Below are 22,153 nucleotides of genomic sequence, written 5' to 3' on the forward strand. Positions count from 1 at the left end.
CACTGTAGAGACTATACATTGTTGAAACATAAACGTATGCATTGATACATGAACATATGCAACTTATACTGTAATAATGTGAACAACCAAACACTTACTGGATCTATGAAGACTGTTAGTAGCCAGCCAGTATGCTTGAAGACTTGAAAACAAAACTTTGCCAAAGTCTTAGACAGACAAGAGACAACTTGTAGCCCTGGCTAGGTGCTTAACTCTGTGCTTGTGCAGTGGTGCTATCTTGGCTACAGTTAGCAATTTTTGTATGGTCACCTCTCTATTGTGAAAAATACACCATTGTGGCACAGATGTCCAAGACTGGGTAATATGCGATGAGGATAGACACAGACTGAGAAACACTTGATAAACATTACTTCATCAGATTGCAACAACAGAAACGGATCTTTATGGTTTTAATACAGAATCGTCAATGTGAGTTCAGACTTTGTGTGATTATTGTTGTACACTTTTCTGGTATTTCTAGAAGAGAAACCGTTGAAATGTACAATACTTGAAGAAAAAGGGGTCTTAAACATTCCAAAACCAGGCGTAAAACACGAGAGAATGGGTCGTATCCTTGTATCTGCTTGGAGCTGAAGAGATCTCTGCAGTTCTGGCCAAATCCGGAAGAGAACGCTGCTGGCCGAGTGAGTTGCATAATGGGTCAAAGGTCACAAAACATTCAGGAAGACAAGCCAACTTTGGTCGCAAGGCGGAATCTTTGTGTTTCTCTCCAAGTATTTTCTCTGTAAGCTGCCGTTTGCACCATGGTGCGAGTGCTGATTGTGGGAGCGGGCCTGACCGGGGCCGTGAGCGCGTGTCTGCTGAGGAGAGAGCTGCAGAAAACCGCCAGTATCGTGGTCTGGGACAAGGCCAGGGGGGCGGGTAAGATCTAGAGCTACCTGACATCTCAAACCTCACGCTAGCCTGGGTGCCAGAATGTTTCCTGGGCCAGTATAGGTCCTATGTCCCCGGCTTCTGGACCAACATGTCCCCAAGGAAGTTTATGATGGAAACCCCTCAGACCCTAAATCATGGAGGTAAAAGTCACATAATTTTGCGATTCATTTTTACCTCCAAGGAGGTTGGCCTGTTTTACCTGAGCCCTGGGAACAGTCTGGCACTTGTAGTAAAAATTGTACCTTAAAATTATGTATTACTATTATCCTGGTTACCATTCTCCACAGGCCGGCTTTAATAGGTGTGCTTTATTGGCCCCACCATTTCTGTAAACATGCTAAAGGTGATGCCAGATGCAACAAACAAACATACTGACTGTTGCGTTTGTTGCCTGCAGGAGGTCGTATGAGCACCAGCCGTTGTCCTGAGGATCAGAGGTGCACGGCAGATCTGGGGGCCCAGTACGTGTCTGCCACCCCGGACTATGCAAAGTCACATGCCAGGTACTGCTCTTAAATTCTCTTAGCTTAGAAGTTCATCTGCATCATTAGAAGTAAGGATTTTTTTTAATTTTAACCAAATTGTTGAATAGATTCTAAACTGGGTTCGAACTGTGATTTCCAACACAGAACTTGTTTTTGGCAAGGAATGGTCAGCAATTCATTTCAGACTGTGATGTCAGTCACATCATGCAGAATCAGAACACATGACAGTGAGCATTAGGAATCATGAACAGAAACTGCTCCAAGCAGATCCTAGGGTGGCAAAAGACTGTATCAAATTAGCCAGGCAGTATACATTCACCATAGAGGGTGGCATATGGATAAAGTCTACTTCCGTGTTCATCATATTTGCCCAGTTTCTATGAGTCCCTGCTGACTGAGGGAGTTCTGCGGCCGCTGTCTGTGCCCGTGGAAGGTGACCGTTCCGACCCGGCGACACGACACTACGTCGCGCCGAGCGGCATCAGCTCCGTCGTCAAACACTTCCTACAACAGGCAGGTGAGACAAGTAAGTCTGGCTTGGTGATTGATCATTGATTGATTGATTGATCGTTGATTGATTAACTAATTGATTGATTGATTGATTGATTGATTTTGATTGATTTCTCGCTGAAGGTTACACATTAACTTTTAAGTTTAAGAAGATTCAGAAAACAGAATGATAATGTTTGTGTACAATCTATCTATAGATGCTTTGAGAATGTTGATTGATTGATTGCTTGATTGATTGATTGATTGATTGATGGATGGATGAAAAGGTTGGTTGATCATATTGATGAATTGATAATTGATGAATTGATTTTATTTGCAACATGTCAAAAAAATGATGACAACAATGAAAACAAGATATTACACACAAAAATAGTTTCATCAGGTTGGTAAAGTATAGGATATAGTGGCAGAACTCCAGTCAGAAGCCCTGAGGAAGGTGTCTGATAGACATCAAAACCTTATTAAACAAGGTAAGACAAATTGTGTTGTGTGAAAGAAAACTCCTATGAGAGATTGCACAGAAATTGAACCCAATGAGCTAACAGCAGTCACTGTGGTTCTCCATCTATCCTCAGATGCAGAGGTGCATTTCGGACATCAGGTATCTGAGATCAGAGCCGAGCAGAGCGGAGGAACGTGGCGCGTGGCGGCGCAGAACGGGACGGAGGCGGAGTTTGACGCCGTCGTTCTGACGATGCCCGTGCCTCAGATCCTGGGACTGGCGGGAGTCAAGACACTGCTGGGTACGTAGGGGTTTGATTTGATTTATTGAAATTATAACAATACAGATGGAACACAGGCAGCTGTTGCTGGTGTTGTGTCCCACACATAGAAACAGATATAGGGCAGGACAATACTCATTTTCACTTGAGTTAAGTGAGGAATGTCGTGTCAAGTGCCTTTCCCAAGGGCACAAGATCGGTGGCAGTTAGTTCCGAGTCAAGCACTCTGCTGTTATGCCACACAACCCCACAAAGCTACGCCAAATTATTTTCTTGGTTCTCAAACTTTTTAAGTCGACAGAAAATGGATATGCTGGTAGGATCCTGGGCTGATGTACTAGGTGACATCCAGCATATAGATGACATCTTGGATCTTGTTTCAGCACTATGTTAAAGTGTCCTAAGTATGGAACGATCATACAGTCGTTCAGTGTAATGTTATTAGCCATCTGCCGCCGCGCTGCGTGCCTACAAAGCTGGTGTGTTACGCAATAGGACGGTTATACCGGCGATACAGAAATATGCTTAGCCTAATGATCGATGATAATTTGGTTTTATCTTGGAAGTTCATCTGTGTTGGTAGAAGTCGTTATGAAACAAGTTTGAAATGCAATTCAAACACACTTTCTTGCGTTTGAAATTGCAGTTAAACTTGTCTCATAATGCTTGATTTGTTTGTAGCACATCACATAACATTACATACTCTAATCCCTCCCCCAGATAACCAGCCAGCTCAGCTGTCCCAGCTGCAGCAGGCCTCCTACTCCTCCCGCTACGCCCTGGCACTGTACTTCTCACCAGGCACCAGCTTAGACATGCCGTGGGCAGCTAAATACGTCACAGAGGACCCCTGTGTCAGGTTCCTTTCAGTGGACAGTAGGAAAAGGGGCGTCGGTGAGTCACATCCTTCAGTTGGTGTTTTTCTGTAGTTCTGTTTTTAAGTTAATAGCATTACAAGTATTGAATTAATAGGGCTGCCCTCCCTATGCCTTACGTGTTACTGATAGTCCATCGGTGTGTCATACTTCTAAAGTCAATGAACATCTTTAAACTTTTCTTCATTATCTAATATAAGTACATTCATTGTGAAACCAAGTTTGCAAACCTGTACATGTAAATTACATTGGCCACATAGTTGCCATACTAATTCTGAACCATTCATGAAGAAAGAAGAATTGTAAAGAATGCAACAAAAAAATGCGAAGAAAGACACTTTGCATTTTCTTGCAAATGTTGGTTTTCTAAATCCTAATATTTTCATGTTTGTTTCCTCCCAGATGACCCGGAGGTTGGACCAGCCCTGGTCGTGCACACGGGAGTTCCGTTTGGCCTGAACCACATCGACCAGACACTGTCTGAGGTTCAACCAATCATCATGCAGCATCTACAGAACGTGTTGCCAGGGTTACCAGAACCCCTCAGCGTCAAGTGCCAAAAATGGAGATATTCTCAGGTATGTAGTTAGGACATAGCTTAAGCTTCAGGCTTCAGAAATGGTTGGAAAATGGAGATATTCTCAGGTATGTAGTCAGTGCATAGCTTCAGAAGTGGCTGGATAGGGTTAGACATTGGCCAAATAGATAACATGCCAGGGGAGTTAGTCTGTCCAAGAGTGGCAAAGCATGTTTTCTGTCTATTTGGCAAATGTCTACTTGGTCCAGACGCCTCTGAAGCCTGGTAGAGGCTACTCCATATACATGCTTTACAGTGCTAGAATATCCAAAAACTCCTGGTATCATTAATTTTGGTTTGTTATAAGCATTTAGTTGATCCCAAATGATACAGAGTTGGAAGAAGTACTTTCTTCTGTTTCTTACAGAACTTCTCTAGCATTATACGGGGTATTACACAAGGCATAATGACATTGTTACTATCATGTAAAATCTTTGAAGCAGCAACTTCAAGTCATTATGCGACAGGTGTCATTTGTTTGAATATTGATGTTTTCATAACTGTATCTTTTGCGGCAGGACACAAAATAAGAAAGACATGCCATTGTACAGAAACGTGTACATGTACAAGTGTCTGTGTATCTTCAGAATCATTTTAATGCTGTTTTGTATCCTCAGGTCTACCAGCCAGTATCAGGCAGCCCGGGTGCCCTGGTGGTGAGCAGTCATCCTCCCCTGGTGCTGGGAGGAGACGCCTTCACTCACTCAAACTTCGACGGATGTATAGAGTCTGCTCTATCTGTTGTCAGACAAGTTAGGGAACTTCTAACAACCAGCGGACAACTGTAACAACAGTGAAACACAATTCTGCCAGGTCACATACATTACATTGTGTATCTGCCACCCTGACAAAATACATGGTACATCTAGCAGAGAAATATCCTTTGCAATGGCTGTATAGAGTCGGCTCTGTCAGTAGTCAGACAAGTTAGGGAGCTTCTAACAAGCAGTGGTCAACTGTAACGTCTGCTAACATAATTCCGACAAGTCACACATATCTGCCACTCTGACAAAATGCACTAGAAAAGAGATATCCTTGAAGTTCGTAATATCAATGAGTATAATATTACAGCTTGTATGAACGATTGAATACAGGGCTTTTTTTCCATCTCAATACATGTATTTCTGTCATTTTTGTGTTTACGAAACTAATACTCAGAAAAAAAGCACTGTTTAGAGAAAAAAGACAGCTGAATCAGAGCAACCTCTGTTCACACCAAAAAAAGTTTATTCTGAAAACAATTTACAGTAATAGATAATAAAGACAGTAACCAGCTTCAACACAGTGTTTGTGTTTATCAGTTTTCTTGATTTTCAGTTATAAACTCACATCTTCAGTTTGACCAACCACCAAACTCACATAAATTAGCAACATACTCTTTGATTTGCAATACTCAATCTTTATAAAAAGTAAAAATAAAGAACTTTCAACACAAGATACTTCTTTAAGGGATCCTCTTTGAAATCACTAATAGATCAAACAACAGAATGATCATGGTGACAAAATACTCTTAATTTGCTTTGACACCTCAAATAAAAGTTCTATTTACAAATAGAGAACATAACTTTGTCTACAGGTACATGATACATGTGTAGCTATACTAGCACATTTCAACAACCAGTTTCACAAAAGTTGTAGAAAAATAGGAGTTAACAGTTTGCTTACAACAAACGATCCAAGCTGCAAACAAGGGCCACTTATTCTGCTCTAACAAGCTGATTACTTTCTGAAGAGTGCTTCATATATAATAAGCTAACTTATAAATCATTGTATAAAAACTACTCATCATCGATGTTATACAACAACATTGTGATGACCCTCCTCCCTGTTGCCTAAACCAGTAGCCAAAACAAATTCTGAGCAAAAAGCTTGACTTTTAAATGAAGAATATACTTCACAAGCACTACCAAAAAGACATTACATCACACTAATTTCTTCGATCTTCACATTATTTCCTACAGATTTCTCTAAATACAGTGTAGGAAGTTTTATGCTTTTAAGCACATCATTTCCTCAAGTCAAAATGCATCCGTTTTAAGATCTTACAGTAATTACATGAACATGACTACATATAGACTCACACACTAAATAAATCTTGTTTACTCTAATGTTCACTCACACACTTAGGTTATGACAAGTCAGATCATAGTGTCACCATTTCAATATCATTTTGCTATTAATAATAATATTATTATATTATGTTAAAATAATTTCATCTTCAATAAGCTGCTGAACATAGAGCACTTCTCTAAATATCTCGTGAAATATACAAGTTACAGACAGGCACGGTTCTGGATACAATAGAGACTCCAGAACTGTGCCTGATCCTAACACTAACCCATTCAGACACAGAACTAGATAGGCACGGTTCTGGATGCGATAGAGACTATCCAGAACCGTGCCTGATCCTAACCCTAACCCATTCAGTCATAGAACTAGATAGGCACAGTTCTGGATACAATAGAGACTATCCAGAGCCGTGCCTGATCCTAACCCTAGCCCATTCAAGAACAGAACTTCAGGCACAGTTCTGGATGTGACTGTTAGCCTGTGGACTGGACTAGTGAACGTCTGCTGCTCTCGCTGTGGCCTCGGCCTGCCCCGTCCCCTTGTGGTGCCCGATGTCTGTCATCCCCTCAGGGAGGCTGCCACCCCCGCTGGACAGCTGCATGGACACAATGGACTGTTCCAGCCCCGAGTCAAAGGTCGGGCTGGTGATGTGACCTCTGACCTTCCCTGGCTCCAGCAAGGCTGTAGAGATGAGAGGACAAGGTGTTTAACTTGGGGAAACTGGCAACAGAGAAGTTTTTATCACTTCAACTGCAATTTCAGATACAGAAAACACTGACTGTCTTTTCAGAAGACTAAAGAATGGTATATGTTGGTTAATCTATACTTGATACAGAAAGCAAGGAAAGCTGTCAGTTATGATTTAAATGCAGCAGAACAATGAAGTTCTCAAATGTTTGTGTACAGATTCTGTTGAATTTACCATTTAAATATAATGTTATGGGAGACAAAACATGTAATGTAAATGACCCTTACAGGTTGTCGCCCTATGTGTATAACACCAGCAGAAAACTGACAAGAGTCTTCAGTCTTGTTCTGTCCTTACCTGGTCCAGTTGCCATGGTAACTGGTTCTGTTGCCATGGCAACATCAGGCTTGGCCTTCACGGCTCCGTCGATGATGCTGATGGCGTCATGACGGCCAATCTCCTCCAGCCCTGCCCGTAACTTAGCAACCGTTCCATCCATCATCTACAAATACAAACAACATCATGTAACTTTATAGTAAAATTTTGAACTTTATTCCAACACACAAATTACAGAGATAAAATTTTCAGTGACCACTGTTGCCTTCATCAGGATAACACTCATCAAAAACAAAAAGACAGGAAAGTAATAAGGATTTCCTAGCTTGCTTTGTTATTCCAGTTGCTTTTACATTAGGCCTTAAATTTGCTCCTTCAAAGTTGTCCTCAATGACTTAATTTGCAACATAACTGGTTTGGCAGAGATATATACTTAGTAAAATGCCCTGTGTGAGATGAGTCAGGTTTACAACAATAAATCAAAACAAACAAACAAACAAACCTCGAAGTTCTCCAGCAGAGCGGTTGTGGGGCTCGGGCGGAGCTTGAAGGCGTTGCTAAGGTTACCGAGGCCCAGCCGCTCCGCCAGCGCCGCCCAGTCCCGTCCGGGGTTCGCCTCGTCCAGTGCCTTGGAAAGGAACAGCCGCAACGAGCCGTCCAATCTGCCGAGGTCCCCAGTGCCTGTAAAATTGTCAACATTGCTATCAAGTTTATCCTTCTTATTCTTAACAAGAGTCTATTAAATTTTTATATCTGTTGCTATGAAATAATTTTTAACATATCCTAATTCTGTGAATTGCGTAGCTACAAGATTTTGATCAATCCTCTAAACCTTCTAAAGCTTGTAGGCAGTCACTTGAATAAATGTATGAGACAATTTGTTCCTAACCTTTGGTGTGAGTGAAGTGCGGAACGTCGGGCCGCTGGTGTTTGGGTACGTACGGCTTCCCACTCAGGATGTCTCTCATCTGTACAGGAACATGCAGACTGGTTAGGAACATGCAGGGATAGTGCTCACTCACGGTGTACTGGTATGCTGGGCCTGTTCCCAACTTGTAAAATGTTTAGGTTCAAGTCCACAAAAAATAGTGTCTTCGCGGTAACAAAATTTCACAGTCTGAGAAAACTAAAAATATTCATGGAACTTAATCTTCACATTGGTGGGAGGGAGGGAGGGCCAAAGACAAGTGATTTGATAGCAGTATAGTGACTGAAAGAGTGAACATAAAAGTACCGATAATTGCTGTCCTTCTTTCCCCAGCCCAAATCCACAAAAATCACTAAATTCAGACAAAAAATCATTCATTCAGAAACAAACACAAAGTTCCCAAACTCACCTCATCTGAAGCTGCCAGGTCCAGCGGAGTCTGACCCTTGGCCTCGGTGACCTCTGACTCCTGACCTTCGTCCTCCTCGTCCTTGGCCTCGTAGTTCTCGAGCCTGGGGTCGGCGCCGGCCGCCATGAGCAGGGCCGCCATTCCCAGCATGCCCCTGCCGCTCGCCACGTGCAGCGGAGTGTTCCCATCAAAATTCTGCGCATCAACGTCCGCCCCCGCCTGGCAGAGAAACAGAAAACTGTTTTCAGCAACTTCATCTACAATAACTAGAAACTTAACATTCACATGGTATAGCCTAACAAACTTATTAACTGATCTAATTGTTCTTATTCAAACACATTAATATTTGAATGGGAACCAGCCCATCCAACTCTGTCCTGCCATTTGCTACATAAGGTAACCCAAGACCACAGGGTGTCTGCTGCAGCACCAGTTACCATGGTGACAGCCATCTGGTCCAGGGCATTAACCTTACATGTTTGCAGATGAAGAAGAGGAAACAAGGCGAAAACATTATATCTTCCTTCTAGAAAGGTATCCATCTGTCTCTACAGTTTCTTAATGCAACCCAAAACATGTAAGACAGTGGTTCATATGAGCTTTGTTTTGAGGTGAAAATTGAAGTAAAATTAAAAAAAACACAATAAACAATATCTTTTCCTTCGGTAAATATAAATACATGTATGTTTTCCCATCAGTAAACATAAAAACTCTATCCTGCGCTGACCTCGAGGATGAGGTAGCCCGTGATGGCGAGGTTCTCGTTCTCCACGGCGTGATGCAGAGCCGTCCGGCCGCTCTTCCCGTCCGGAACGTTCACCTCGACCTTGGCCATGACCAGCTCCTTCAGCGCCCCAAGGTTACTCGCCATCACAGCCAGGTGAACAGGGGTGAACCCTGTGGGTAGGATTAAGACATTGATTAATATTACATGGATTGGATGGTTTATTCAATGAAATACATCACAGCCAAGTATAACTGAATTGTGTACTTCATACAGACTTGGCAAAGTAACACAACCTCACAAAGGTCTTCACACATTTCTGTATCAAAACCTTGAACTATCAAATTCATACTTACATTACAACATTGATGAAAAGAAAGTAACAAAGAGCTTAAATTTTGCATCCATGCAGAATGATGCAGGGGACTCATCGGTTTTTCACAAGTTTCTCCTTTTTTTCTTACTAACCTAGATAATGAGTGAGTGTTTTTCCTTTCTTTCTTGGTATTAATAAAGCAGTAAAGTAGTCCTGTGGTCCTTTTCAGGGCATACATGTACGGGCAGTGGGCTTATATCCGCATTGTCTATGGCGCGGTATTGGAATGCAGAGTCAAAACCTACAGCAACTAGTGCTGAACCTGACCTTCAAAGTTGTGAGCGTTGATGTCTGGAGTGTTGGTGACCCCGGGTGCCTGGGCTGGGATGTTCCGCAGGATGGCCTGTAGACTCTTCTCATCTCCTGCAGGGGGAGGGGGGCACTCACCTTCAACTCAAGGTCAACACTTATCATACCAGACTATATATATAATCTTTAGAAACAATGACCACATGTTAGAGAATAGTTAAACCTTTATTGTTACCGCATACATACCGCGTACGTAAGATGACGTTATCCACACATGTACTCGTATTTAGCTTTGTTAGATCTTTAGTTGTAGAAGACCATACAGAAGTCCCTGTACTTTTTGTTGTGTCAATGAAGAATCATTATTCAACAATTCTTCAACGTCAACCCACAGGATAGAGGCAAGTGGCGGGCTGCCATCAAGCCACACTATTACTGTGCAAGCATGTCTAACCCTCAGAAGATGGGGAACAACGGACGATAAACCGGACAGTGAGTGAGTATCAGCATCAAAAAATATTTCATTGTATTTCTCACTACCCACCCAGCATGAAAGTTTGTCATAAGCTACCTATCCCTTCTGGGTAAAGATACATGTGTACTGGTTCTTTCTAGATAGTACACAAATTTTTCAATGAGCAAAATTCTACAACACTATAAAACTTACCACTACCAGATCATTTCTATCCTTTCAAAGTCCTCCTAACATCTTACTGGCTGATTTTAAAGTTTCTAATTTTAAATCTGATTGGCTAATTTAAAAAGTAACTGAAGTCTGATTGGCCAAGCTGAGAGATTCCCGCAGTCTGATTGGATGATTTGAACGACGCCTTACCGGCCTTGGCGGCCAGGTGCACAGCTGAGTTGCCATGGCGATCGGGGAGCCAGGGGTTCGCTCCGCAGCGAACCAGCAGGTCAGCCACCTGGGGCTGCTGGGTAATCACCGCCAGGTGCAGGGGAGTCTGGGTAACGAAAAAAAACAAGTGTCATGAGCCAGTGTGTTATGCCAAAGTACGGTTATACCGGCTATACAGATAATTTATACAAAAACAATTATAATAATAATGATAATGATAAAAATGTACAAATGTGTTACCCTGAAAGGTGGATGTACCAGCTATACAGATACAGATGCAGATGATCTAAAGGGTTGTTCCATTAGAAAATGGGGGATAAGATGCTTTCTCTGCCGCAAAGGTTATAGGTTAGGGGGTAAAGGTTATAACAGGTTAAGCCTGACTGACCTGTCTGAGGTGGTTGTACTGGTTGATGACCCTGGGGTCAGGCAGGGTCAAGGTCACGTGCAGCAGGTTCTGAACGACCAGCGGGTTACTGTGGATGATGGCCAGGTGCAACGACCTTCAAATAAAAACACAGAAAATTAATCATCGTTGTGTCCTTGGGAAAAGCTTAGTAGTAGTACATGTATTTCCTCACTCGACCCAGGTGTAAATAAAATGAGTAAGCTTCGGTTGGGGACCTCCTCTCGAAGTTTTAAAGCTGGACACCGCACACAATTATTATTGAAAGAGTAGGGGTCCTTCCTGGTGTGAGTGGTTCAAACCTTACAGTCTGGTCTTATGCAGCTTGTACGTAGTCTTCATGACGCACCTCCAGAGGGCCCTATATTCAGCAGGTTTACACTAGCGCACTCTCTGGTGTTCTTTTAACCAGGTCTTTTAAGGTCTTTTGGGACTATCATTACATTTACGTTTATCAAGAAAAAAAAGTAAGAAATTAACAATGGGAGAGGGATGGACTCTGCTGACCAATACAGTGTCCCACACACCGTGGAGTAGCAAACCACTGTCTCGTACAATCTCAAAGGCTATATTTGGGGCTATTTGAATGAAAGCTCATCTGTGCTGTTAGAATCCATACTTGATGTGGAGTTTGAGCTTCAAAGGACTATCATTACATTTAAAACTATCAAGAAAACAGTGAGGAACCCACGTGTCTCCTTCGTCGTCCTGCACGGCTGTGAGATGTCGCTGCACGGCGAGAAGCATTCGCACGTCGCCGGTGATGGCGTAATCACGCAGCGCGTTCGCTGTCCTCTCCGCCAGCTGCCAGGCAACGTCTCCGTACTGCAGGGCAGCACGGCTGGTCTCTGCTGGACCTGATACAGGATGGAATAAAGTACAATCAGATCTAGAGTTAGAAATCGAAATGCCCTTTTTTGTAATGCATAATCAGGTCCTTTTGTCTTTGTAATCCTTAGGCAATCTGACAAAAAACATTGTAATTCGTAATCAGTACATTAAGTTAGCTGTAACTCGTAATTGGTAATTAGCAGTGAAAATAGTGCAAAATTTGTGCAGGCCCTCATTAAAGTAACATTTGCCAACTGGTACTGTAGTAGACACCCTGGGGTATTGGATTACATTGTGTAGCAACTGCCAAGCAGAGGTCTGGGGTTTGAAAAGTAGAGGTTTGTACCTTTCTGTTTGTCCGCAGGAGCAGGTTTAGTGAAGGCGCTGGGTTTCCATGGTTGCGGCCCCATGCTGACAGACTGCCCCTTCAGCCCAGCATGGGCATCCCCTCCGATGTGCGCCAGGCTTGTTGCCATGGAGTCTTCCGTCGGGGCGGAGTCCGTGATGAGGTCATCGTCGTCGGGCGGGGCCCTGTCGACGACCAGGTCATCGTCCTCCTCGGGCTGCCTGATTGGTCGATCCACGGAACCTGGGGAGGTCAAGGTCAAACATGAACCAAGGTCACAGACATGAGAAGTGTAAAAATTTGTATCAGAAAGTTGAAATGAATTAGACTTGCACTTTTGAGAGGTTTTGTCTAAGAGTATGCTTACCATCATTATGATAAATATGGAGATTTTCAATAGTTAAGGCTATATTCTTGTCTTATATCTTTGGCATTTGCAAAAGTAGAAAACTATATACATGTAGAATAACAGTCATCTTATAACCAAATGTGCACACTTTATACAAACATGTACAGAAGCTGTTTATCATACACATTGATGACCTTGGACTCACCTTGGTCCTTCATGCCGCCCGCTCCCCCGTATGCCTGGAAGGCTCCACCCCCTCCAAAATGGAACGTTCCACCGCCTCCGATGGTGCTGCCAAACCCAAAACCACCCCCATACATTCCTGTATCACAACATACAACAGTTAGGTATCATATTTTTCAAATATTTTAATGAAAATATGACATAAAACATAATAAATACTTTTCATACTGATCTACTTGAATTGTTCTAAGTTACATTATGATTTTATGTACAGTTAAAATTTAACCTTTCAATCTACATTTGATGCACCAAAATTACGGTGAGAAGGTTTTGCTGTTTAAAAGATATCCTTTCAGCCAATATGCATAAAGTTAGGTATCACTTTTCTTTGACTCAGGGTTATATACTGGCTCTCATTTCAGCTGCATTTCCCAATATGTTGTCAAACAAAGTCTTGTAAAAAAAAATTGCATAGCTCACCAGGTCCGAACCCCCCTCCCCCGGCAGTGGGCCCTCCCGGCCCCCCGCCACCGAAGTGCGTGTTGAAGTGTGGAACAGTCTTCTTCCTCTTCTTACCGATCTCTTCTTTGTCTGGAGGTGGGAATCAGAGAGAAAATCACATCAACACAAGACATACAGCACTTCTACTCTACTCAAATCATGCCCATTCCTGGCCTTGGTGCTGAACACCATCAACTGTGAAACACATCAGATTTTGTAAAATACATACAATACTTTTCTCTAAAAACACTGTTTTTTTCTCAAAACTATAATTATGACTGCTTCAATACAAATACATTCAACCATTATAACTGATTTCCAAGTTTTTGTACCTACATAGATCTGAGGAAAGTACAAGGACAGCAAACTTGGCTGTTATTCAAACTTTCCTTTTGCAGTATCTACAATACCTCAATCTGATTGTAAAGCAATGATGCAAAGTGTTTGGATAAGTCCCAATTTCTTTGTGCTGAAAGTTCAGAACATGTTTGGAAGGTAAGTGAAGGATTTGGGGCCATCAAATTAGTGAGGCTGATACTACAAAGCAAGAATTTCTGAAACCACGTACCGAACTGCTGGGGCTGGTAGGTGAAAGGTTTTGGGTTGCTGAGTTATATATACAGATTCTGCTAGAAACCACGTACCGAACTGCTGAGGCTGATAGGTGAAGGGTTTGGGGTCGCTGAGTTCTCCGTCTGACTTTCTGCGCAGCTGGACGTGGACGCTGATCGGGCGCTCGATCGCCACGTTGTGGTACGGCGGCGTCTTAAACACGATCGCAAACTGCGGGGAAAAAAACATGATGAAAGGAACTTACAAGGGGTTTCAGTGTCTCACAATGGCTGTAGAATAGTTACAAAGGATGTACAACACAAATAGTACTTGTGCTATCTGATGAAGACAGTCTGTGCCTTTAATTGCTGCAGTCAAGAAATTCTGAGGCTCATGAACTGACCAGGAACCAGTATAAGGATGTTTGGCTGCATCACCAGCCGCGCTACAAGGCCATGTTAAGTCTACTTATTATTGTGTTTTAATTGTCATGTATTCAACACTGTTTTGTAGTTTTTATGCACAATGTCTATTTATTTGTGGGCATGGTGGCCTTGAAAAGGTGTACTTAGGTCCACCTGTTCCACCATGCCTTCCATTTACATGTGTATGTGGTGTATTGTAATAAATAAATAAAAAATAAATAAAATAACCTACCAAGCTACCCAGCTGTGAAACAAACAAACAAACAAATAAACAAACCCGTGTTGACCTGACGTACCTGTCTGTGGACGTCTGCCGGCCCAAAGTCTCCGTAAGCCTCCCACTCCGACCCGCCATTGGTCGAATCATCCGCCTCCTCATAGAAACGCACCTGGATGTCATCTGTACAAACAACAGCAGACTCATCTTTCACTTTTATTATAATATTATATTAATTCTTTTTAAATAATGCACCTGTACCGAATGACGCACATGTACTAATACTACATGGGACATTAAACTCTCTATCTTGGGGTGAGAACATCAATAGTAGAGTTTCTTTTAGCCCCTATCATGCATACAATCATATTATTGTGTTAACATTACAATCAAACAGCAAGGCTAGAAACTGTTTGAAGACATAGATTCTATTCTTAAGTCAACATCTTTTCTTGGCATGACACCATTTTAAAGTTACATTTATTATGAGGAAGCAGTATTTTATACATGACATGTACAGGCAAAGCCAAGACAGCTTATGCCTATTCTCAGTGACTGTCATGTAAAAGTCATGTAGGATCAGGTAAAGGTCAGGTCGGGTCATGTGAGGTCAGGTCACGTAAGGTCTGGTCACATGAGGTCTGGTCAGGTCATATGAGGTCAGGTCATGTGAGGTCACCTGACGTCGCTCACCTTTCTGCACCTTGTCACACAGCAGGAAGACTTCGTCCCCGCCTGTCACACAGCCGGAGTGCCGGTCCATCCGGCAGATCTTCAGCGTCGACGCGTTAGGGGCCTCTGGGATTATAACGGGTGAAATATGTTAACACCAGCAATATGCTAGAGACTGTCATGTTAAGGTCATGTGAGGTCAGGTCATGTGGGGTCATGTACTATGTAAGGTTAGGTCAGGTCACACGGATCTTCAGTGTGGACGCGTTGGGGGCTTCTGGGATAATGATGGGTGAAATATGTTAACACCAGTTCATGTTGCTTTATGAAGGTGACAACACATGATATGAAATGTATATAATTTAATAAAATCTCTGCATTCATTAGTATAGAAAGCAACCAACAAGACAAAAACTTTTTTCAACTGTTGGCACCAAACGAGAGGATTTTTTATTCATAACCTAAAGTTTTTTTCCTTTTGAACACGAACATGCTTTGCTTTTGCAAATCAAAAAAGGGCAAATGCAAGAAATAAGCCTAACATTTGAGCTTCTTGAAAGCTTTAGTTAGAAACAAAAATCATTTGAGAATACGTACTGCTGTCGAACACGGCATCAGAGATGACCGGTTGTAGTGTCCGTGTGTACGTCCCGTTCTCATCCTGCAGGAAAGCCTGGAAACAAACCCGCACGGCGCTCAGGTCCATCTGCTTAGCCTGCTCCTGGGACTCCTTCACAATCTGACGCTTGTCTTGTTCTGGGAAATAAGTGTAGAAAACACTGGTCATTCTTGAGAAAGACAAATAAAGTCGAAACCGGTCAAATTCTGTCTCATTGTTGTCATTTTCCCAATGCTAAGAATGATGTAGAGAACAGCTGTGTTAAGTCTACTGAGAATCCTTCAAGATCTGACGCTGTGAAATATGTAAGTTTTATATCTTACATTCATTTATTCATTGTTAATAATATGTTCCTATGTATGTGTACTACATGTTATATATTACTGATAGACAGAATGAGAGATAACGATGAGAGAAAGCGAGGGATGTACCTGTGATGTACTTGTTACTGTCGTCCTCGTTCAGGTTGTCGAAGTCGGGGATGATTTTCCCCGTCTCCTGGCAGCGCCGCGCGGCGACCAGCTCCTTCATCTTCCTCTTCTCCAGGATGGACGGAACGTTCTTCTTCGTCACGTGGAGGACACCAAGGTTCGGGAACCTGTTAAGAACAGTAGAGAGGAGTAGAGTTACAGGAATTAAGATCTATCAGTTTTACTTACTGGATGTACAATGTACAACTACAGTAGTAGACATTAAGCACTGGTCTAGTCTAGTCTACTTGTTGAAAAGAGCTAGCGGAATTCTGGCACAATGAACCTGTAAGTACTTTATAGTGTTTGTTTTCTCTGTCACGACCAGTTGGAGATTACATGACACTGTGTATCTCTTCAGTGGGCTAAAACTGGACCAAGATCATTTTCGCTTTACAACAATAAACAACAAGAAAAAGGGAGGGACTAATATAATGTTGCTGTCATGTCACACACATACATGAAGAACAGTACCAGACATAGCTAAAGATTAACTCAGGTAGCACACATGTCCTTAGGCCCAACCTGCACCACACAGATACACAAACACAGACAGACACACACACACAGAGCTAAAGACAAACTCACGTAGCAGACATGTCCTTGGGTCCAACCTGCACCACACAGAATCCGTCCTCGTTACACTGTTTCCCCACCAGGTAGTGGGCGTGCGGCCGCGGCTGGTCCTCATTGGTCATCAGGGTCACCACGATACGGGCGTAACCTTGGTAACCTACGATCTGGGAGATCAGGGCAAAGTTCATAATTAATTGATGAATCATCATGATTGATCTTCCTCATTATAATGTGTAGCCTCTTGAACTGTTTGTCAACAATTGCTGAGAGAAGTTCCTGTACTTCTAAATTAGTTTCTGTTTCTATGAGTCTCTTTAGAGTTGATTATGGTGTGGGATCGTGTTGTGATTGCTGTCAAACGTGCAGACAAAAATCATCAAATAACAACATGCAACAACATGGGCCGTCACTATTTTGGTCCACACAATTACCATTACTCCTTAAAAAAGAAGCACTTACAAAGCCAATTTTCAAAAATGGTTAAAAGAGAGGAAATTGTCCGATGTTACCTTGACTGATGGGTATGTTTTCCTGTTCTTCTCACTGTGGACCCCTGGGATACCTCCGTGAGACGGACCCTCGCAGCCGTACCGGAAACGGAAACCGCGCTGGGGGAGAGATGACATCATCATCAGTCTGTATAAATTATTCAGTGCGTAAACTGGTAACATTTGGCTTGTTACAGAGAGAACTTTAAGTCTGACATTTCTTTATTAGATTGTAAACTTCTCAAATGGTGTTTCATTCAGCTTTCATTGAACCCTGTTGGCACTGTAAGTTTCATATAAAATCATTAACAACATGTGGGAGCAAACCAAAGTTAGAAAGGTAATCAGATTCATCGTACAGCACAATATCTTTGAAGCTAAAACAGGATCAAATCAAATCAAAACACAAGGGCAGACAATCAGAGCCAATTATATATTATCAGACACACCCGTAACATGTGTATTCATCACTAGTATACATGTAAACAGATATAAAGAAGGAAGTGCTTACAGATTTGGGCTGTTCAGTGATCTGTAGGTAAGGTTGTCCCTGCATTCCTGTAACAAACATGGACAATTTGGTTTAACAGACACACAAAGACATGGGCTATTTACCTTATAATACGTTATCTTCCAGTACCTGTTTGATGTTTTAGTTTAAAATCATTACAAAATTTGCTTCGTTGTATTTTGTGTATAGTGAGTGTTGCCATGGCCAGCATTTTGTAATATCTGTACTGGGCTGATCTAACTGTACAATGTGTACATGTACTAGTAGTAATATGTGACATTGTCTCTTAGAACCAAACCAGTACATAAGATAAGGAAATTTACTATTTACCTCAGATTTACATGTTGATTAGAAATCGCTCTATATATGTCTCTTAGTATAGAGTCTTACAGCTAAACCAGAACATCAGAATTTGAAGAAGTTAGAGAAAGTGTATCTTCCACATACAGGTGAGTTACCTGTGATTTTGCTAGTTGGGCTGATCCCTAAAAGCTTGACATTATGTAAGGGAAAGTGAGAGAAAGTGTCCACCTGGGACAGGTGTGTAATAAGAAGTTACCTGGAGTTCCGTTCATGGCGTGCTGCATCCCCGTCATCTTCTGCAGCAGGCTTATGTCCGGCGCTCCGTCCTCCCCGTTAATTATCTCGTTAACGAGCGACGCCGGTAATTCCACCGACTCCAGCGCTGTGTCTGACATGGCGGAATCAAAACCCTCGACGTTTTAGCGCTCAGTTTTGTCCGTTCTACCTCACAAACGCGTAACAAGTACGGAAAGTCTTCTGTGAAGAAGAAAAATAACAAGAAAGGGATAAAATTGTCAATAAAACTGTAAAACTCACCTTGTTTGGGTTCTACTTCGAGGGGTTTTTGAGGAAATGTTGCGAGGAAATAAGCAAAATGCCTTCTAACGTTGCTACAATGTAGCCACAGTGTTTCTATAGACTCAGGGACTCAGAAAGGGGAAGTTGTTGACTCATTTGCATATCATTTGCATATCCAGTGGAAATCCCCGCGAGCGTCAGACAGTATTTCTGGCAGGAGGTAATGACGTCATCACTAACCAAACAATGGACCACCTGAGGCCTGGACTGTTCCATTTGGTTACCATACGGGGTAAAAACTTAATTTTCCAACAGTACTGTATTTTCTTTTACATATAAACTTATAACACCAACCCTGACTTTAGTCATTTTGCATGTCAATATGGTTCTGGATCTTTTTTAAAGCCACTCAATTTTTACAGGAAATAGAAAAACACTTCATACCCCCCTCTCAAAGACTTAAAGTGTGCCAGCCCTCCCAGGCTGGGTGTAACAGTAAGTGGTATAATAGAAAGGAGAAGTGTTTAGTGCGCAGTTCTAACAAGTGACAGGAAAATACCAAAGGTGGTCACTTGTAATACTTCCTTCTTGTTCATCTTTCCAGGTTTTTCAGTTCCACTGTGACTCAGTGTCACAAATTCGAAATGACAAAATATGCGTGTCGTGACATGCCGTGGCTTGTGAAAAAGTTCCTCCAGTGATTCTTGTTTTACAGTGCTTCAAAAATATTGACAAATTTCAACATTGGCTTGCCTTGGGAATCTCTACCACATAATAATGTTCATGATTTGAATTACGGGGTTGCTAATAGTAATAATGCACTTAACTTACAACAACTTACGCCATGAGACCAATTATGCATCATATACAAAATCTATGGACTGAGTATTATGAGGTGGCGTCTATAGTAAGAAATAATGTTTATGTTATTGCAGTGATTCTTGAACCTAAAAGTATGTGACCTATTTACTACAATATACGAATCATGTCACCACTTGCTTGTATATATAACATGATGTACATAACGTTATACACATACACATGTGTCATCAAAATTCCCCTGGTCAGTTTGGAATGCCCCACCCTACAACAACAGTGAAACTGAAACTATGATTCTAACAGCATGACTTTATGTGACTGGCAAGTAATGACAACTGATTTATGCAGATTGCTTGGATGGAAGTTGTAAGATGTGAGCTATGGTACCTAACACCTGGTTTTAAACCTTGACTTGACTTTTTTTTTAGCTGTGAATCTTCCTAAACCCATGACTGTACAGTCAACATGTTACATCATCCATATGACTATCTATGTGTCTCTCAATCATTCCTAGAAATTGTAGTCTGCATTTAGAACTGTACATTTTAACGTTAAGTCACCTTCTTATTGAATAATATGTGATAATGCTGGAAACTCTATACATTGATATTTGACAGCTGTCTTTACATCATGAATTGATAGTAGGTTTACATGTTCAAAGTCTCCTCTGGAAGAACCATTCGGAGCTCAGAGAAGGTATCTGGGATTTGAGCCCTCGGCTTTTAATCCAGAAGGTGGTTTGTAAACAGGTAGTCCTCTAAATGAATATTTTACATGTGAAATAAGTTTCGCAAGGAATGAAAAACTCAATATGGTTACCTGACGACACAAAAAAGTTTCTTAGCATAGTCTTAAACCTTCTATAACATCTTTTAGCTGCCCTGTGTACCTTTTTACATTTACTCCAACTATCATATACAGTAGTTGGGGTTTACAAACATACCAGTATAAAGAACAACCTGGCCAATATGACCTCTTATTGATGGTCCTTTAGAAGATAATTTTCCCATTGACACAAGCATTAAGCATCCTGTCTACATGGACCACCTGTCCACATAGACCAGATTTTATTGGCCCCTTGTGTGGTGCAGTTTTGATTGCAGTTCTAGATTGAGAATGTTTAAATCTAAACTAAACTGAACACATAAACATCGATGTCAACATTTTGACGACACAAGAACATCTAACAGTTATCATCTGAGCAAACGTCTGCTGTTAAATTAAAATGTTTTCTCCATCCTCGCCCATCCCCCCTAGCTACCGGTAGTTTTGCCATCTCAGGATAGAAAATTCGGAACTTCATCGACAACAAGAAACATCTAGTCTCGTCGAATTAATGAGAATTTACTAGTGTAATAAAATATAATCCCCTGGCATCCAGGTACAGGGGTTCATAACACTATTGGTTTTTCATTAGACAACTACAAATCACACTTTTTGCGATCCTACACTAAAAGGGGGCAGTACGAGAAACCTACAACTTTCGAGTAGCCGAGGTATAACACTGCATTCAGGTAAACAATAACGGCCTATTAACAGCAACAAATGCGATTTTTCGGAGCTGTGACTCACCAAGATCGCGCCCAGATCTTCAGAAGTGCCGTAAAACCCCGTTAGTTTGCAGTTCCAGGGTAGATTTGGACTTGGACTTGGGAAAAAACACTACGCCAGACTCCAGCGTAAAGTCCCTAAACCTGGGAAAACCCCGCATTTCCAGCTCAGCTCTGATTGGTCGACGCTGGTCAGCTGGTGGGATATCAGAGCCTGTGATTGGCTGGAGCTGGGACGAGACAAAAATAGATCTGCGTCACCAGGAAGTGTTCCAGGTAGGGCTGACTGTGCAGCAGCGCCTCTAGCGGTTTGATATAAAACTGCAAGCATTGCTGTATCGCGCTGCATTTCACTAACATGTCGGCTGTCGGCGCTTCTACACGGCCGCAAAAATGTATGCAAAACAACCTGATGATGTTGGCAAACTTAGTTAATGCTTAACTTTCGGAACTAACCAAAGTCGAAGGTAATTATAAACTTTGCAAAAGCTATTATCATACTTTAAAGAAATGTTTCAACGAAAAGAAAGTAGACATTTTGTTTTACCACACAGTACAAATGCACACAATATACATGGTACATTGTTGCTGCGTATGCGACAAGACAATCGCAAGGTTGCAGGTTCTTTTCCAACCTGCCCCCCCCCCCCCCCCCATGACCTTAAAACTTGTCCCATTCTCTTTCGGACATTTTCAGTAAGGAACACACATGGGCACAGGTATGGTGGACAGACTTTGGTAACTTCGAACAGTGATATTTAGTTGATAATTCTAAAGGATCTTTATAATGATAATTATAATGATAACTTTATGATGATATATATCATGATATACATGATACCTACGTATGATAACAACCTATACCTATCTTTATACATATGATACCTACCTACCTATATACATCTTAAACCCTTATATACCTGACATAAGTTTTAACTTAAAAGTGTTAATGATGAACATATTAAGGCATGTAGTGTGCAATATTAAATCGAGCCATGAAAGTTCATCTTCTGGTAGAAGTATATTCTGTTAAATTTTAAATTAGTTCCGGGAATGGGCACGGTAACAATGACAGAAATTCTATACTTTCAATACGAGTGACGGGGGCCTGCAT

At 41.8% G+C, this 22,153-nt stretch overlaps 2 protein-coding genes across 2 annotated transcripts; one reads left to right on the top strand and one right to left on the bottom strand.

Moving 5' to 3' along the window:
- The first annotated feature begins 678 nt into the window (after positions 1–678).
- LOC109481401 (renalase-like) lies at positions 679–6,249 on the top strand. Its single transcript, XM_019783959.1, has 7 exons — positions 679–882; positions 1,295–1,400; positions 1,757–1,899; positions 2,468–2,635; positions 3,335–3,508; positions 3,892–4,067; positions 4,684–6,249. Exons 1-7 carry the CDS (start codon positions 765–767, stop codon positions 4,852–4,854), a joined length of 1,056 nt encoding a protein of 351 aa, XP_019639518.1. The 5' UTR covers positions 679–764; the 3' UTR covers positions 4,855–6,249.
- Positions 6,250–6,592: 343 nt separating this feature from the next.
- Positions 6,593–21,198, bottom strand: LOC109481395 (nuclear factor NF-kappa-B p105 subunit-like). Its single transcript, XM_019783954.1, has 23 exons — positions 21,062–21,198; positions 18,408–18,628; positions 17,849–17,895; positions 17,359–17,457; positions 16,862–17,013; positions 16,235–16,401; positions 15,782–15,940; positions 15,206–15,310; positions 14,592–14,695; positions 13,963–14,101; positions 13,298–13,408; positions 12,840–12,956; positions 12,286–12,528; positions 11,800–11,965; positions 11,091–11,205; positions 10,682–10,808; positions 9,865–9,960; positions 9,225–9,394; positions 8,498–8,716; positions 8,050–8,128; positions 7,663–7,841; positions 7,182–7,326; positions 6,593–6,817 (listed from the first exon to the last, which is right to left on the bottom strand). The coding sequence occupies exons 2-23, from the start codon at positions 18,544–18,546 to the stop codon at positions 6,627–6,629; spliced, it is 3,069 nt and encodes a 1,022-aa protein (XP_019639513.1). The 5' UTR covers positions 18,547–18,628; positions 21,062–21,198; the 3' UTR covers positions 6,593–6,626.
- Positions 21,199–22,153: the final 955 nt, after the last annotated feature.

This window comes from Branchiostoma belcheri, unplaced genomic scaffold (assembly GCF_001625305.1).
Source record: "Branchiostoma belcheri isolate BF01 breed outbred unplaced genomic scaffold, Haploidv18h27 scaffold55, whole genome shotgun sequence".
Taxonomy (NCBI): Eukaryota; Metazoa; Chordata; class Leptocardii; order Amphioxiformes; family Branchiostomatidae; genus Branchiostoma; species Branchiostoma belcheri.